General features: G+C 36.2%; 1 protein-coding gene across 2 annotated transcripts; it reads right to left on the bottom strand.

Moving 5' to 3' along the window:
- Positions 1–2,810: 2,810 nt before the first annotated feature.
- On the bottom strand, positions 2,811–17,138 carry kiss1ra (KISS1 receptor a). Of its 2 annotated transcripts, XR_015925184.1 has the most exons (6): positions 16,578–17,138; positions 12,997–13,121; positions 11,235–11,370; positions 10,214–10,452; positions 7,846–9,783; positions 2,811–7,802 (listed from the first exon to the last, which is right to left on the bottom strand). XR_015925184.1 is itself a non-coding variant. In XM_088598107.1 (5 exons), exons 1-5 carry the CDS (start codon positions 16,828–16,830, stop codon positions 9,409–9,411), a joined length of 1,128 nt encoding a protein of 375 aa, XP_088454233.1. In that variant the 5' UTR covers positions 16,831–17,138; the 3' UTR covers positions 2,811–9,408. The 2 variants fall into 2 exon arrangements, 1 of the variants encoding a protein (XP_088454233.1); XM_088598107.1 differs by having other exon boundaries at positions 2,811–9,783.
- Between the last annotated feature and the right edge of the window lie 1,539 nt (positions 17,139–18,677).

Here is an 18,677-nt window from a genome sequence, read left to right as displayed (position 1 = left end):
CTAGGGTGTACCTGAGCTTAGCGCATTATTTCCTGTCACATGTCAAGAGAATCTAACTACCAACATGTCCAATCCATTGGTCTTATAATTTCCTGGCTGTCTTCCTTTTTTCTTGGCACTCTGGCAGGGACTCAAAAAACATAAATGGAATTATTTTCACAAGAAAGTTTTTTCAGAGGGCCACACCCTGGCAGTACATCAGACAAACTGACTCTAGATGTGTACACATAGATGGACTATAAATGTTAGGAGTGGTACCTGAACTTTTTTTCACTCAACTGAACTTAACCAAGCACGTATGCTATACACAGAAAAAGAATGTTTAAAAATAGCACAGTTGGGATATATTGGCCACAATAAAAACAGGCATAAATTTAACCAAGTAGTAGCGTTTCACATTTATCCTATTTGACACTGCAGAAATCAACAGAAGTCAATCATCATAATCCACAAAATCTTAATGGAAAAAAAGGCTGTGCAAGTGTACTGTGCTAAATGCATTGTGCATTCAAAAAGAAACTGAACTGAGAGACAAAGATGGACTTTTCTTACTAGAATGATTGGTGCACTATTTTGTTCTGCTGAAATACTTCCTGGCCTTAAGAGCCGTTGTGACGGATTACTTAGTGAGGGCAATAAAAGCTGATCATGGGCCTGACAGCTTAATTTCACTAGCAATTACTGTGTTCAGAGTCAAAACACGGCTGGACATTGTGGTAATTGGGAATGCACACTGGTATCAAATTTAAGTCTGTTCATTAAGGCGTTTCATTCCCATCCACCTGAGCAAGCACAGATACTGTACTACTAATGTGAACCACCTTGTGGTTCACAGGCTCCCTGCACACGCCAGCAATGTCAGGTTGATCAGAGCAGCAGAGACGATAATCAGAATATTTCAAAGTTCAGTCTTTCATGCATAACTCAAATAGAAAAGTAAAATGAGCAATGAAAGGAGCTGTTGCTGGCAACTGTGGCTACTGCTCAGTGACAGCTGGTTGGTTAATATGACAGCTGGTAACAATATCTATAATAAAGAACAGCTTAGGAAAATGCTATTACTCATACATATGAATGGATACTTAAAAAAACAGGTTTACTGAAAAGGTTCATGCTATAAAGAACACGCTTCCTTCCTTGCCATGTTCTACTTACTACAAATGAATCATCAGTCAATGATTCACACTTCTCTTTGTTCATAAGATTTTGAAGGATGGACTGTGTGGCAGAAACTTGAGGCCATGAAATCCCAAAAAGATGACCGTTGGCAACAAAAGATACTTAATCAAGTAAGCTGAAGGATAAAAAATATTGTTGGGACAGTAGTATGGTGCTTTACTGTACAATACAAGTAACTATTAGCCACATGCAGCCTTTTTTACAGACTTGTCTCTTTTTAATACTGCAGTTTCGTAGAGACAAGCTACATTCTCAGGCTTAAAGTAATGTTCTACGTTGGCAGGCTCAAAATATTTTTTTTAGCCTGGAACAGAGAAGATTGTGAGCAGGCCTGATCCAAGAATTTAAAATCCTCAAAACCATTGACAAAGTCAATCCAATTAACTTTTTTAGAATCAACAATAAAACATGAACCATAGGGAACATGTGGAAGCTATATGGAAATGCATTTAAAGCAAAGAACAAAAGGCACTTAATTACACATACTGTAGGGTTGTGCGAGTATAGAACAAGCTACCCAGCCGAGGTGTTGAAGCTGATGCTGTAGTTTCAAGAAACAGCCAACAGAGGTCTTGAGATCAGTTAGCAACTAACAAACAGGCCTGACGGGCCCAAAGGCCTTCTCTCCTTTGAAACCTTCCTTATGTTCTTATTTTCAGTCCTCGACATTTAGCACAGCTTTTCTCCTCAAACATCGATACACCATTATCACTGGACAAAAACATGAAACATAGTGTGTGGATAGTACTGGGTCATTCATGAAGTGAAAAAGAGGATTGGATTCTTTCACAACTGAGGTAGTACTGTCGAACTTCTACGGTCATGTGATCTGGAGTGCTCTATTTTGTGTGCAGCATCTCAGCAGATGTCTTCTTGTTTTAGAGTATTTGAACACTGTTGGTAATGAAAGTCCGTTGGGGGAGGGGTTTATTATTCATCCACTGCAGCCAATTGCATCATCATTGCACATCCGGTTGTGTTGGGTGTGTTGGATTAAATGATTTTCCAGAAGGACAATAAAGCTCCATTTTTTTTACTCTGTATAGGGACGTTTTCCCTCTCTGATTTAAGAGACATTCTGATGTTTAACAGGAGGTTCAAGTACAGAGCTGTGCCAGCATGCAAGCTGCAAAGAATAAGGTAAAGGTGAAGAACACACTTGAAGAATGCTCTGCTGCTGAAACATTGTAGGTTTTCTCACTTTCCAACATGGAGCTAAACTCTACTTGCTTCTCTATGCTCAAGACTTGAAGCTGGAAAGAAATTTACCGCATATAAAGAACAATTTTTTAAAAGTATTTCTTCATTGCTTGATACTAAAGTTGGGAGATTCCACAGTGCATCTCCTGCATGGAAACACAGTTGAACAGAGCTGCCTCCATGCAAACATCTAAACAATGATTAAAGAAGGGGATGTTCAACAAATTCCATACGGATAGCAGTACAGATGATATATATATATATATTAAATTAAAGGTATAAATCTTTTAAAGACGTACTGTCTACATTCTTAAGCCACCACAAACATCAATTAAAGTAGAAATGCCTTTTGAAGTCGGTGCAGACAGTTTAGGTGCAGTATTTACAGTAACACTGAAGTGAAAATAATCAAGAACACGCCGGAAAAAATGGTAGGTCTGTCGTTGCTTTCATTTTTTATTTCAATATATTTACAAATCTTGCACATCAAACACATACTGTAGAGCATGAACAAAAAGAGCACAGTATGACAATGAATCAAAAGACCCATGTAAAACACAAATAATACACAAATGACTAAAATAATGTCATTGTACAGTCATGACCATCTTGTAAAACAGAGAAAGAGAGAGACAAAGATTCAAATTGTTGTCCTTTTCGGCTCATATAAAATGGCATACATTTTAGGAAGTGCTTTCAGATACAAGCGAGTTCACAAGAATATAGCTTTATTTTTTAAGTAAAGATGACTGAATATGCACAGTCAATTCTGTTCCATTAGACTTAAATAAATAGTACATGTTTGCATATATGGTAATCATTAGCCTCTGACAGAACTGGGTTATATTTAATTGTCTGGATGTTTACAAAATTCAGAGAGGTTAATTTCCATGACATTCTAAAGAACATAAATAACAGAAGATGAAGGCTTATATAAACTGAACTCTAATAAGTTAAAATTGACATTAAAGTCCAAACATAAATTATGTTTGACCTTTTTATACAATGTCTGATACAAAATCTATACTTGGTTGTCACACCCAGGATAATGGTAGCTGTTACAACAGGAAGATATAGAAGGATTTAAGGGATTTTCTGGATTAAAGCTAGAGCTCCTGGTTTTCACTGTTATTCCCTGTTATTTATGTCATTTAAATTAATTGATGTGCTGCCTGCACAAAACACTTGTGTTTTTTTTGTGTTTACAGCCCATATATACAGAATGTTGTACTTAGTTGTACATAGTAAAAAAGATTACATTGATTTAAATGGTGCTTTTTCAATATGCACAAATTCAATTCTTTAGTTCAAATCCTTGCATTTATCTTTGACTGCCTTTGTCACAGGAGAAAAGGCCTATAGTACAACAATATGGAGAAAGGGTCTGTTGTACATCAATAGACATTGGATGGTAGTAACAATCTGTAGGCAGAAGAAGGTAAATTACTAAATTATATTAATTATTTGTAAAACAATGCACTTAATTTGAAATCAAACTGTATATATCAGTAACATAATTATCAAATAACTATCCCATAACCATATTTTAATATTACAGTAGACTACAATATTATACTAGTCATTGAATATTTTGAGATGTTGTTGCATGGGTTATTAATTCCCATTTTATACAAAAGGAATAAAGAAAATCCTGAATTATAACACAAGAAGAATTTCAGATTGCATGTCCACTACTGACGTACCGAAGGGAAACTATTTTATTTTTATTTTTTTCTTGGAAGATGCAGACACCTGTAGGTGGATCATGGGGAATAATGTCTGTTAACTGATTAAATCAGAATATAAAATGAATTTAATGAAGAAGCTGTTACATCACCAATACATTTTTGTGTACAAAGTGTACTGCATATGCAGCGTTCATTTCCTGCTCTGATTCAAATCTCTTCTCTTAACCACAGAGCTTCAGTCATGTATGAGTTCCCCTGTGCTCAAAGGCTACTCTTCTGGCATGAGAGAACTCAAATCAAACTCTAATGAAATGTGTGAAATATTTTAGAGTGTATATACAGTATATGCTACACCATTAGCTTGTGTCAGTAAGTTTTGAGGTGCGCCAAATGGCATGACTGAAGACTGTGCTAATGAAACATGGGCAGGATTCTATTATACAGCTGTTCTGAAAAAGCCCAATTATACAATGTACAACCACAGTCAGATAGGTACTTTAGCAAAGTAGGTTACCATCTGTTATAATTTGAAGATTGTTGCTATGTGACCTTTAAGGAGGATTAGTCAGTTTATGATAAAATCTTGTGCATTAATTTTAGCTCTTTTTGACATGACAGTGGAGTTGTCGTGCAACAACACGAAATTAAACCAACATGCCATAAAATATATTCTGTATTTGTAAACACGTTTTCAACTGGACAGCTGAAATGTCAGAAAAAATGTAAGAAAAATGATAAAAATGATTAAATTTCACCAGGAAAAAGGTCCTTCCAATATAAACCAGAGTACCTGGAGGAAACCCAGGTTAACTTGAACACAAGGAGAACATACACACTCCATGCTGATAGTAGCCCAGGTCCATAATTGAACCTAGGACCCCAGCACTGTGAGGCACTGCTTTTACACAGTATAAATATTGTTAATTAATTGTTTGCAATATGCTTTAACATGATGTATGAATGTCTTACATAACTAAACTTTGCCAAAACAATTTAGATAACGGAATCAAACCACAACCTTCCAGCAACATTAGTAGAAATGTAGTGTGTTCGTCGAGATACTGCTAAGCAGGCCTTCACTGGAAACAAGAAAATGTATGATAAATAAATAATGTTCTAAAATAAATTATGTGTTAAGGGGTATACACACAGAATTTAACTAGAAAAGGACATATTAACATTTAAATTTCATAGTAGATTTGTGAGTCACATTCTGTATGAGAATGATAAACAGGCCAAACCAATTCCTGTTTCATTTTCTGAATGTTACACAGATTCTGTATTTTGGGATAAAATATCTAGAGAGTTTAAGGTAACCCATAGAGAGAATTACTATGAAATCCATGGACACATTTTTCAGAATCACAACCATATAGTAACTGGGGACTCTTGCAATTTACAGCCTAAAGGAAAATAAGATAAAGAAAAACTGCTGAGTGAAATAAATTGTCTAAAGGCTAATTATTATAGTATCACTTTTACTTCAATCATACTTTCATTCAAATTATTACCTTTAAAGCTCATTATCTCACTAAGGTTGTATAAATCGCATCACACCATACTTTACAATGTCTGTCAATGAATTAAGCTTAGGGGCAAATATCAATTTACAGCTGAGATGGTTCCAGATACAGTCTGCAATTACATTATTTACAGTATACAGTATGCTGCAGCACATTAGTTTTTGGGCTGGCTTTTTCATGGTCTGCACTAAATCTCAGGTGATCTCATTTTGTTTTTATTTTGAAAGCACGATTCTATAAATTTGCCAATTTTGCAGATTTGTGAGCAGTGCTGCTGTGTTGCTTAGTAATTATAATTCCTAGTATTGGTATTTCCCTTTTCATCCTTAGGCATCTCAAGCACTTTACATATACTGTAGGAGGACACCCACTTCTTCTACCACTGAAGTGCAGCACCCACCTGGGTGATGTTCAACAGCAGTTATGCACCTGAAGGCAACAGGTGGACAAGTGAGAAATCGCTTCACTAATGTAAATATGAGGAAACTTTAGGGAGGCCAGACTGTGCTGTAAAGTCCAGATAGCAGTCTAACCAGGACACCAAGGTTAACACCTCTGGTCTTTAGAAAAGTGCAAAGGGGACCTTTAATGACTAAGTAGCCAGGACCTTGATTTTCACAAGTTCTGGCCCAGAGGGGAAATCACCTCCTGCTGGTCCACCCACACCAGTTTAATCAGCAAACTGTTTTTCTGTGGAGGTCTCCTTTTGCTGTGTACTCCAAATCCAACTGAGATCTAAAGAGCTCAGGCAGGAAGGCAGTTACTCTGTAAGAGCAGGGTTATTCTGAGATTCACAGAACTGGAATGCAGTGGGCTTTGTCCACACCGTGTCTGTGGCTGTCATAACAAATCTGTCTACTGATTCGGGTGAGACATAATGTGGTTCTTGGAAAAAAAGAAAGGCAATCATTGATCCAGGTCTGTGAAGATTTGCTTTCTACCCAGCTCCCCACCTGCAAGTTGTGAAGTTGTGTACATAGGGAGGTGTGAGCTTGTCTGTTAAAGAGAATAGCAATGTCAACATTCTCCACACCTCAGACTGAGCACCATGGGCATGCTTCTGCAAGAGTTGCACTTGCATAGCACCCAGTAAATGCAAACAGAACAGTAATTTTTCAATGATCATTTCAGTTAACACAATACATTATATATATATATAATAATATGTGCAGCGTTAAATATTTTGCTCCTCTTAACCACTGAACTATTGGGAATTTTACAAATCTCTGTTCTGCTAATTTGATTTACAATATTCCACTTTTAAAGGAAGAATTTATCCTACCTCTCTTTTTCTGCAGTACTGTATGAAACTAATTTTTTAGATGAAACTGACAAGATGTGGATCCCTTCGAAACGTAGAAGCACCTAGGGATTTTATGAGATGAAAATTAAGGAATTTATTTGTTTAATGTTGTACAATAAGAGATACATTTGTTGCTGAACGTGACATTCTCATTACTGCTGTGCTTATTGTACTGCTTTATTCAGCTTTGTCTCCTAGTGAAAATAAAAGCTTAGATTTAATTCAAAGAGATGGTGAACAGATGTAATTAACACAAACCAGAAGTGAAAGGGCTGAGCATATTAGGTGTTGTACCTCCCCTACTATAGTTTTATATGATCAAGACAAGTTTTAAAAACTCAAATTGTTTTGTTGTTGTGTATACATGTATGTATTAGACTGGCCTATGTGTTTAAAGAAATAGATTTTATATATTTTCTTATATAATTCAATTAAATAAGGTCAGTTAGTCAAATTTCTACTAAATTACCATTGACAGTACCAGAAGATTATCCTTAAGGCTGTTAGTATAATTGCATATTATCTAATTTACCTGGTGAAAACTTTCTCATGATCCTGCATTCATAATTCATTTCATTGTGCTTATTAATCAATATGTTAATATTATCTTCATACCAAGATACAGATGACCTGGAATGCTACAGTACAGTTGAACATTTTACAGTGGTATCTGGTCACAAAACATATACTGTAAATAAAGGCATTTCTACATACAGATCAAGCTGAGGTGGCAGAAAGCAAAGTTCTATATATCTCATGACAAAAATGTACTAGAGTAATAAGGGTCACACTTTTTTCATTCTTATGACAGTACAAAAATACATGGAAATGGGATTACAAGAGAGTCTAACTAATAATGTAACAACTTGAACTGTGTTAAATGCATGTATTGCAATGTTTGTCCATGTGCTCTGCAGTTTTGCAGAAAACTTACTTTAATCACACAATATACAAAAATAAGTAGGACTATTTCTTCCCTAAATTCAAAATGCATTCCAATTATCTTTAGTATTGCTTGTAAATAATTGTTTTGATTGAAAATTCTGACATATTTGAAATAATATGAAGAAAAACAACTTTTCTGCACGTACATGTATAGAATTGCAGCAGATCTTCACATTACTATTGTTGAATAAAGCATTTAAATTGAACAGAGAAATAATGAATTGTAGAGGTACTAAATAACACAGGTACTAAAAGGTGGTGGTTTAATTCAACTGAAATTCACAGTAAACATGCTCCAAAAAACGTGTTCAGGAGCTTCACAGTGTGGTATTTTATTGTGCTGTCTCCTTTAGGTTAACTTCCAATTTTAAATTAGATTAGATCTTGAGCATTCATTACCAAATGTAAATTGATTTTAATCTGTAATGAGCTACACAACTAGAGTTCTTTCTCGGTGTAAAGTCAGACTGATACACACTGCTGGTTGAAATGAAAAATGACTTTTCTTGCATTGAAGTGTTCGATGTTGAATTACCTCACAGTTTAAAACAAACTTTCATATTGATGTAATCTGTTTGTTTCAACATCTTGAAATGGGGTGGGAATGTATTTTTCCATGGAATATACCCTAGCTGGCAATTAAGGCAGAAACCAGAATTTCTGGATAAACACAGAAGAGTCAAGAAATCAGGGTTGAATGATGAAAACCGGACTCAAAGCGCCCTTGAAAAATATACCCAGTGCAGATTGTTCCAGCTGATATTTGGGATCGCTTGAGTAATGTCTTAAAAAAAAGTTATACGGGACTGTTAGCTACATTGAGTGGAATTGACATTGATAGACTTGTTGACCTTTTCTAACAAATTAAAAGCTGGCAAAATTTGTAGATCAGTAGAATTAAGTATAATTTACTGCAAAGAATTATGATGATTATGTTTGAACAACAAACAGCTTCATCTGGCAGCCCATGTGTCTATCTTGTGATAAATGCCTTAGAAAAGAAGGTAGTCCACAATTTACTTAACATGTTCAACCTTCAGTTCGGCACAGAAAATTATCAACAGTTTAAACTGGCTTTTAGATATTATTATGCACCACTTACAGTACTTTTAAGTGTGATTTGGAGCATGCATTGAATGAGTAGGGTTTTATAAAATTTTGCACTACAATTTTCATTTACCTTGAAATTGAGGGTATTTGAAATGATAATCTAAATGAAGGTATTTGAATTTAGCTATATTTTCAAGTGCTTACTTAAGTACTGTATTTTGATTCCATAAGGTTTTTCGCAGAAATCATTTTGATTGCAATCATAGTGTGTCACATTTGATTGGGCACTGTTTTACAAAAATACTTAGACTTTCTTTTCTTCATTGAGTTGACCAGCATTCTTTTACATTCAGGGCGTTTAGCAGAATACATTTACAAAACAAAAGATGTTTCTGTCACATCAGACCTGTTTCTGTCACATTAGACTAGGCTGAGTAGACTTGTTTTCAGCAAGAGTACTGTTAACTTCACCTGGTTATCTTACATTAACTGTACTGCAGACAAAAAACATATAAAATGTTCATTTCCCTTCATTTTGGGTAACATCTGTTTCAATAAACTTCATTTCTGCATTCCCTGTCCCTGAGGTCACACTGCCATCCCTCACCTTACGTCTGAAAAGGAAAGGAAAGGCTTTCTTGAAAGACTTGCGGAAGCTAACACCCATGAAGCCATAGACAATGGGATTGATGGATGAGTTGGCATAAGACATACAATTGGCCCACGTCTTAATCTTGTAGGTGGCGTAGTTGGCCTTGTAGTTAGGATAGAAAGACTGGAATAGTATGAACAGCTGAATGGGCCCCCAGCAAATAGTGAAAAGCAGGACGATTACTACCACCATTTTGGAGATTTTGCTTCTCATGGCCACAGTTCTCTCCGAAAGCACCTGGACCTGGAATCAAAGCAGAAATTACTGAACCTCTTGGATGGCTTTTGTTGTTCTGACATGTTGCCTAACAACAAGTTACATTTTCTGAAGCTTGGTTAATTTGTTTTCTATATTCTAACTACATTTGATAAATATAAAGGCCAGTTTGCCGTTGTTTACTGTTATTTATGTAATAAGCTACAGTATGTACATAAATATGACAACAGCAGCAGCTTCTAGAGAACTAAAGTGACTTTAAATCAGAGTTGATCTAATGTGTGGTGCGACACAAGCCTATGGAAGCAATCTGGGAGTTGTAAAATTGAGCCCACCAAGTCTGACACAATGGACATGTTCTTGAAATAAAAGTGGATTGCTTTCCAATTGACACTGACGTACCATGGAATTTCACTGATCATGCCTGCATGCTATGCAGATGCATCACAAAGTTTACCTGGTAATTGTTGTCTACAGGCTCGACCACTGGTTTCCCAACCCTCTTGAGCATGAAGTAGTAGCATAAGGAAATCGTGAGAAGAGGCAGGAGGTAGACAGCCAGGAACTGATACAGAGTGAAGGCTTTCTCATGCATCTTTGATGGAAACTTTTCTAAGCAGTAGAGTCTGGGCCCATACCAGTACCCTTCCTGGATCTTCTGATACATGATGATAGGTGTTGAGAGAATAAAGGACCCTTGATTTTAACAAAATAAAGAATAAAATATATAAGTAGGTCATAGAAATAAGTAAGGGTTGAGAATATGAGTACAATGTAAAGATAACATTGAAGGTATTCATAACAAATTCTTAAATAATCTATACCTAAATAAAGTCTTCATTCGTTATAGTCATCTGAAACTGATATTTTGAAATGTTTTATTGTTTTCAGATTAAACATTCCAACTAATGTTTAGCATTTGGTTGGAATAGATCAAAATTACTTTATGTGTGATCACTTCACCACATTTACTGTGTCCCATTCCGAAAATAAACAAGTGGAGGCACTTGTGAAAAACAGTCACGAAAGTGTTCCCACTGCAAACCAGAAAAAAATCTTCTTTTAAAATCTCTTTCAGCAAACTACTTCATTATTATTCATTCTTTGGCAGACAAAAGCAATAACAGTTAAGAACTTTAAATAAAAAAGATAGGAATGCTCAATATCTTAATATCATCATGGAGAAGGATCTGAAGGTGGTATTTGAAAAAGTAAGGGGAAATGCTGGATTATAACTACTAGTTCCTCACGTCTTGGAACTGACACAGCCTCTGGCATTGTGAACAGAACCAAAGAGTGACTCATAAGCTGGGAAGTCAAAACCACCCACTTATAGATTTTTTGAGAGCAGGAGAAAAGTCTAGAAAGACTAACAAGGAAAGGAGTAACGATCAGGATCTGGTGGATGAGATGTTATTTTTTCAATACGAATTGGTTTAAAATGAAATGTGTAAAAGACATAACCAGATGATACGTACCAATCCAAATACAGATGCTAACAAGCATTGCAACCCGGGGTGTGCGATGACGTAAGGATTTCAGAGGGTATACTGTAGCATAACAGCGATCACCGCTCATTGCTGTGAGAGTGATACAGGTAGCCTGGACTGTAACCTTAAACATAAAGATTGGATTGTTTTACCGTTGAAATTGTCAAGAGATACAGTCTAGACAATAACCAAATGCATGTGTGTAAAATGAAATGAAGATGTAAGAACACACTTTAAAATGCTTTACGTGAGGGACAGTAACTTGGTCCGTGGTTGAGGAAGTCAGAAGAGACAAGATGGGTTCTACTGGTGGTGGGGTGGGATTGAAGGAGCGGAAGTTAAACGAAGATGAAAATTCCCTCCTTGACACCCCTACTGACCAGGTGACTGATGGGAGATGGGGTAATGTCTTTGTCAAGAACTTTCATTATGAACTACATTTCTAAGTCAGGTCCAGATAGTAATAACGATTAATTAAAACATTTCCACTGGTTGAAATTCAATTAAAAAAAAATAGTAATAATTTTTGGATGGTGCTCTTTTGGGTTAAAAAATATGGGGAAAATATGGGAAATATTACCAGGTTAAAAATGCATACAGTATAACTCGATATGTAACAACTGAACATACAGTAGTGTATTAACTGCAACAATTCCATATAACAGATCTAGGGATGTGCTTGAGTGGCAGGAAAAGAGGAACCACCATCAGCATCTTACTGGGAATTATTTTTTCATTGCAAAATAGCTTCTGATTGACGGTTGTCTTTAAACCATGAACACACTAGCACATCAACACCTCTTGTGAAGTATTTTTTGTCAGCGTGGAATCTGATGTTTTCCTCCCGCCATGTTTCCACATCACTGAAAACCAGCTATTTCTTAAGAAGACGAGACCAGTAGAGGTGTTGGTCATTAATGAGTACAATGGCACAATAGTTCACAGAGATAAAGCCTTGGATTTGGGTACAGAAGCCTGATTTTCTGCTGTAGATTAATTATCTGTAATATCCCACTCATGTGTCAGCCCAGCACATTTATCCCTATCTAAGGGAAGAGATCATTAGAACTACAGTACGGTATACAATGTATTATGCTTTTACTGTAGTTTTTTTAAGCATCCCTGTTTCAAAGAGCACCTTTTTTTGCTGAGTGCTACATCCTAGACATAAGTAATTATGATAAATGTCATGATGTAATAAAGAATTGGAGAAATTGATACTGCAGCATCTCCTGGTTGACACGCCATCCTTTATGTAACCCTCTGTGCCTCATTACCTCTTGACACCTTTATTAATAAATATTTGTAGTTTAAATTGCCTGCTCTTCTGCAACAGGAACAGACACATGATGACAGAAAACACTGTGAAACTAAAAAGCTCTTTTTCACCCTTTTTCATGCATATTGTCTTAAATTCTTCATAATTTTCTCTTCCTGCTCTTTGGTTTAAAACCTTTTAACAGTGAGAAGGTCTGAGTTACAAAAAGGTATAACAACCAAGAAACAGCAATGGTATGTTTTCAGCAAATGGAGCAACATTCTTTTGTTAGTAATATAACCACCGGTAGTACCCTTTTACAACAACTAAATACAGTGATTTTGTAGATCGTTTGATTGTAATTACTCTGTATTTTCAGTTACAGACGGAACATTGTATTGCCACATCGATCATCGGGCAAACGTATAGGAACAAGTAAATAGTCCGCTGCATAAACAGACGTTTATTGATTTTTAAATTATAGAAATTTACCTGTTGTAGGAAGGCAACAAATTTGCACATAAAGTCTCCAAAGATCCAGCCCGGCAGAGGGTAAAGAGTGGCAGTAAAGGGGACACAGCACACCAGGAATATTATGTCAGTGGTAGCCAGGTTTGCTGAAAAGAATAATTTTTTTGTCAATAAAAATCTCCTTCATAATCAGACACGTCACCCAAAGCAGTCAAAAGTACTCATGTCTAATAAAGTTTGGATAGTAGGCAAAGGCAAAGGATTACTTTGGGAACAAATAAGACAACATGAGCTGAGCTGTAGCCATTGTGAAAATAAAAACGTAATTTTTGCCAAGCTCTTCAGTGATCCATATACAGTTTGCACACGGACTGTACAGAGACTAGGCTAGCATGGATGTGAGATCCTAATCCTGCACACTTCCTGTTGCCTGCCTATGTGTATAAGTCTCGCACCTACTGTAGGTCTTTTCTTCATGTATCGTTCCTGTGTCCTCCACACCTCATCATCTATACCCTTGAAGCAAATTTCCTAGCTCAATCTTTGCAAAAAAGATGGGGGAGAGGCAACCTATCCACAGATCTAGGCTGCCATTCCCTCAGCTCTCTAATTTTGTCCCTCTATTGCATGCATCAGGATCTAACCAAATTACCGAAATGTACAGTAAGTAACCACTCCAGCTATAGTAAGAAAACCTTTTCATCCTCTTCTATGCCCTGGATAATCCCACAACAAGAACCTGGGAGTACCTGTAGGCTGCCCTTGACGAACACCCGGAAAAGCATCCCAGTAAACACACAGGTGGACTTATTTTTGAGATTCTGCAGCAGGAATGAGCTACAACACCTAAGACTGGAACTGCAGATCTCAGCAACACATATGATGCTGCCTTATGTAAGGTAAGTAAGAGAACAAGAAACTACAAACCCCATTCATATTTATGGCACTGTTATGAATGGCTTCATACTAAATGAGAATATTTTCCAAATGTTATTGTCCATTTATTCACGTTTTTCAGTGAGATTTCAATGAGGTGGTAAATGTTTTTTAAAGACTGAATTCAGCTGTGTGCTTGTAGCTATTCCACACTCTTGTACGTAAATTTGGACAAAAGCCATTCAATTTGAAGGTCTTAGCTTCCCAAATTAATATCACTACATACTGTATATGCAATTGCAGATGGGATTCAAAAAGAATCTGGGATTTGCTCTTTATATGCTCAAATACACTCTGGCAACAACAACAGTGTCCCAAATATCATTCTTCCTACTCTTAAAAAGCTACTGCTATGTTCTCGACTCAGAAGAACACAACAAGGAGATAGTTCAAGTAGGTACAGTAGCTGCATCAGCATGCATAAGCTGCAAAGGAACAAGTAAAGGTTTATTCCATGCTGAAAAGAGAAGAAAAGAAACACAACGTTTTGGCTGTGGAGCCTTCTTTGGGTGACATACCGGAATGCATCAGCCAGTTAAATAACTGACACCCAGTGTGTCTATTTACAAAAATTAGACTTCTATAGGGGGAGGTTAGCTGTTATTGCAGTGCTTTCTTAGGCTGACCTGCCATGGTCTTCTCTTCTTGTGCCACTATAATATTTTTATTAAAATATTTACAATTTTGTATTGTATAGATGGATTAATCCTATCTGATGGTACTATTTGAGGTTTTTTTTTTACTCAAATAGTTAATAAATTAGTTAGTAAATTGGGCGACGGTAAATTATGGCTTTGGTTACTCTGTTCCTGCACTAAGCTCTGCCTTCCTAATTACAGATTAGATATAGCAGATACAGAGGCTACATTTCAATTAATCTAATACAAAACAGCACTGGACTGGCATAGCCGAGAGTACTGTATCTGTTACAACATGTGGTAGAATATTTTCCATACTAAAATCCCATTGTGCTACTTCCTAACTTCCTAGTACTCTTGAAAACTCAATACAAATCGTATTTAGAATTAAAATGTGTCCATAAATTGCCATACGCATCCTATTCATAGAAGGCTTTTGGTGTTTCCTCAGAAACTGGTAAACGAGAAAGCAGATTACGTAAGGACTTTACACAGTTCAGATGTATTTCGCATATAAGTAATACTTAATCAAGTTCCCATTTATCTTGTCGTGTGGTTAGACTGTTGTATGAATTCTAGCCATCACATGGTCTTTTGTTATGTTTAGTGGCTTGGCATGGTTACTATCCACTTAACCCCCTTTGAGATCTTAGCTCTCTTTAAAAAAAAAAATAAGGCAAAGAATTGAATCTGAAAGTATGTAAGTAATTAAAAGAATGCATAAAGGAAAGTATTCACAAACACTATGTCCTATGGACATGGAAAAAAAATTTTAATGCTTAGGCATCAAAATAACCTGTCACCCGACAGATAAGCAGCTGATGAACATGGGATGAAAAAGGGGTGTACAGAATAACAGGTTGCAAAATGTCATTCAAGTATATTGGACCAATGCAATGCAATGCTACAGTACATAAGCAACTGTAGCAGCAAGATCATAAAATCCACTCTACATTGTACAGGTACCTATACCCACATCTCGGAGGTTTGAGAACCTGACTCGGGCTGTTTGACAACAGGAGCAAGCTGGCGTGTTTCAATGATTGTAAGAAGATAGCCAAAAACGCATTACTATAGTCAATCATAGAAGGAGCAAAGGAACGAACGGGTTTCTCAGCATCAGAAATGCATACAGTAAACTGGGTTTGAAACAAGCCTCGAAATGATGAAAATGATTTAAAAAAATATAAATAGTACATTTAAACTATGAATTAGGTATTATGAAAGTTCGAATCTTACAGCAGAGCCAAAAACAGTCTCGACAGTCTCATTTATATATACTGTACTGTATATATTGTAGCAATTTGATGCCAGTTTCTAACAGTCTCCGGTTTTGCACTGTTAAACGTAAGATAAAAGTCGATATATCTACAGTTTTGATATCTTGGTAGCATGATATAAGCAAGGAAACCTGCCATTTGAGTATCTGAAAGAAAGGCAAATTTAGACATTGAGTATATAAGTAGTAGAACCTGCAGGATTAAACAAATTAATCTTAATTTAAATATGAAACGTATTGGCGCAGACTCCTTAACCTATCACTTTATGTTTAACACCTCACACGACTGTTTACTTTATTATTAATTATTATTGTTGTTGTTGTTGTTGTTGTTGTTGTTCGTACTGTAATAAATCGAAATTTTTCTTTCTGACTCATAACGAACGGAATGAAATATAGAATAAAACTCTAAAACAGATTCGGATTAATATTGATAATTAAATTGGAATAAAGAGCAATCGTCCGTAAAACGCAATAGTTCTACAAATAATCTTGCGAAATGTATTTATCATTAAAATGTTAATCGAAACAAATAGTAAACATTCAGAAAAAAACTTTTAATTATCTTACTCATTGGAACTTAAACAGTTCTTGACAATATAGGTTAAGACCTTTCCTAAGAGGTATCTTCTAATGTATACAGTACATAGTCTTGGGTAATAAAACTGAAGTACTGGGCGTCTAGGCATTTAATGATTTCACTCATTTCTTAATGTACTTCTAACATCGCTACAGGGGCTTAACCTTACCTATGTAGAAGTTGGTGGCTGTTCGCATCTGTCTGTGTTTGGATATTATGTATATGACTAATGAGTTTCCAACGAGTCCCACCAACATGATGAGAGAAAAGAACAACGGAACCAGCCAGGCATCTGTGAGAAATGGAGGAGAACCCTCCTCTGTCTTCTCCAAAGAACCGTTCACATCAGTGATGTTTATTGATAGTTCGGTGATATTGATCATCTCTGTTGGAAACGTCATCCTGCTCTTATTCCGTAACATACAATACAAATTAGTAAAATACCATTTCTTCAGACGACTCAACTCTATGTTCTAAGAATCCCATTCTCATCTTAGAAGTAATTTTGAAAAGTGTTGAAATGTACAGTTCACTTTTAATCCAAAGATCTGCCACGATCACATTTTCGGAGTACTTTCACATGTGAGCATTATGAGGTTTCTTTTTTTTTTAAGCCATTCCAGTGATAAAATCGTTCTAGCGGATGACATCCACGAACACGAGCACCAACGAAATACAACTTTTTCACCTTTGAGTTTTCAAAGCAATTTCTTTCCAAGCACCAGTGCGAATTAGCTTTATACTGAAACTGAACACACGTGGGCAATGCATGCGGAGTAAAGGCTGATGTCAGGTTTCCTAGCAACATTTCTGCAGAGTATCTGCTTTTTTGGCTATCCATCTATGTTCTCAGTGCAGTCGTGAAGCCTTGGATATATAGTTAGGCACTTTCATTGTATGCATTTCGTGTGCGTTTTAGCAAGTTACAGGACCAATACATGTTGTTTTATTGTATGTCATATCTGTGCCCTTTGTTTTATACAGTAGATGTCTCTAACTTAAAGTTTATGTTCCCTTGAACTATCAGGGTAGGGAAGGGGGAAGGATGGGAAAACTAAGGACTTTGAAATCGTTGAATGTATCTTCTACAAGTAAATGTCACAAGCCTTTTGCATGTGTTATAAAGTTAACGTTAAGATTTGTAAGCGGCTAACGCGGTTACTTTGCGGACTCGCAATTCGGCTATCTCAGTTGTGATGATTTTGTCTAGAATTTGAAAAAGGACATTACAACTTACAGTATATACACCTGTCTGTGGGAGTTTAATTACCTGCGTTAAAAACGATGCATTTTTAATACTTTCTATTTCTTCAAGTTGCAGTCAGTTTAAAGATTCGTCTTGATTTATCTCATACTTTTCATGAATAAATTTAAAGAGCTGTATTTGTTTGTGCCTAAGGCAACAAGTGGGAAACACAGTTCAATAATCACTGTTATCTGCAAAATGAGCGCCATGGGAAGCCAAAGAACTGCATCATATTAGCTATCCAAATAAACCTAGTACCCATCTTTTTACACTTCCACCATACTGTGCACATAAATATAGAAGCACATGACCAAACAGTTCATTCCTGAAAAAAAAAACATTGTCTAAAAATGGAAAGTGTGACAGTGGATAGCTGGAAAACTTCAAGGCTGCCATCACAGGTAAGTGAGACAAGATCCAGAGGAAATAAGGAAGACACTGACAAGGGGCAAAGGGCAAGAGCAGGTTAAGTCAGTCGATCACAATTCAAAGTCTCGTGTAAAGGGAATGTGACTGTAATGTCTACCATGCAAAAAGTGGGTATATGAAGATAGTACGTGATCATTGTCTGACTCAAAGTTGTATTTTTTTTAACTTTCATTAGATGTATGCAGTGTTTTTCATTTGCTTATTTGGCAGTTTAAAGAATTCATACAGTGAACAAAATTGTTTGACATTCATTACAGTATTTTTCTACAGTCACAGTATCGATCAAGTGTTGTGCTAGTTTTTTCAGTCCTGGATAAATGCAATAAACATGTACTCAGAGTGCAAAAAAGGCAAACTGCTCAGCCATGGGTGTTTTACCCCATTGAAAAGGTATTTTACCTCCATTCCACTCCTGCCTCAACCGTTTTTTAATATATATATACCTATAGTATAACATACACCTATTGTAATGAAAATGCAAGCATTTTTACTGTGTTTTTTAGATAGACCAGTGCTTCAGTACATGTTCACATGTAGCTATTCACATGAGAATTCCTATGTTGCTTAATGTAGGCATTTACTCCACCCTACATT

The sequence above is a fragment of the Lepisosteus platostomus genome, chromosome 11 (assembly GCF_059453375.1).
Source record: "Lepisosteus platostomus isolate fLepPlt1 chromosome 11, fLepPlt1.hap1, whole genome shotgun sequence".
Lineage (NCBI taxonomy): Eukaryota > Metazoa > Chordata > Actinopteri > Semionotiformes > Lepisosteidae > Lepisosteus > Lepisosteus platostomus.
Note: the sequence above shows the minus strand (reverse complement) of the source record. Positions and strands in the feature narration are given on the sequence as shown.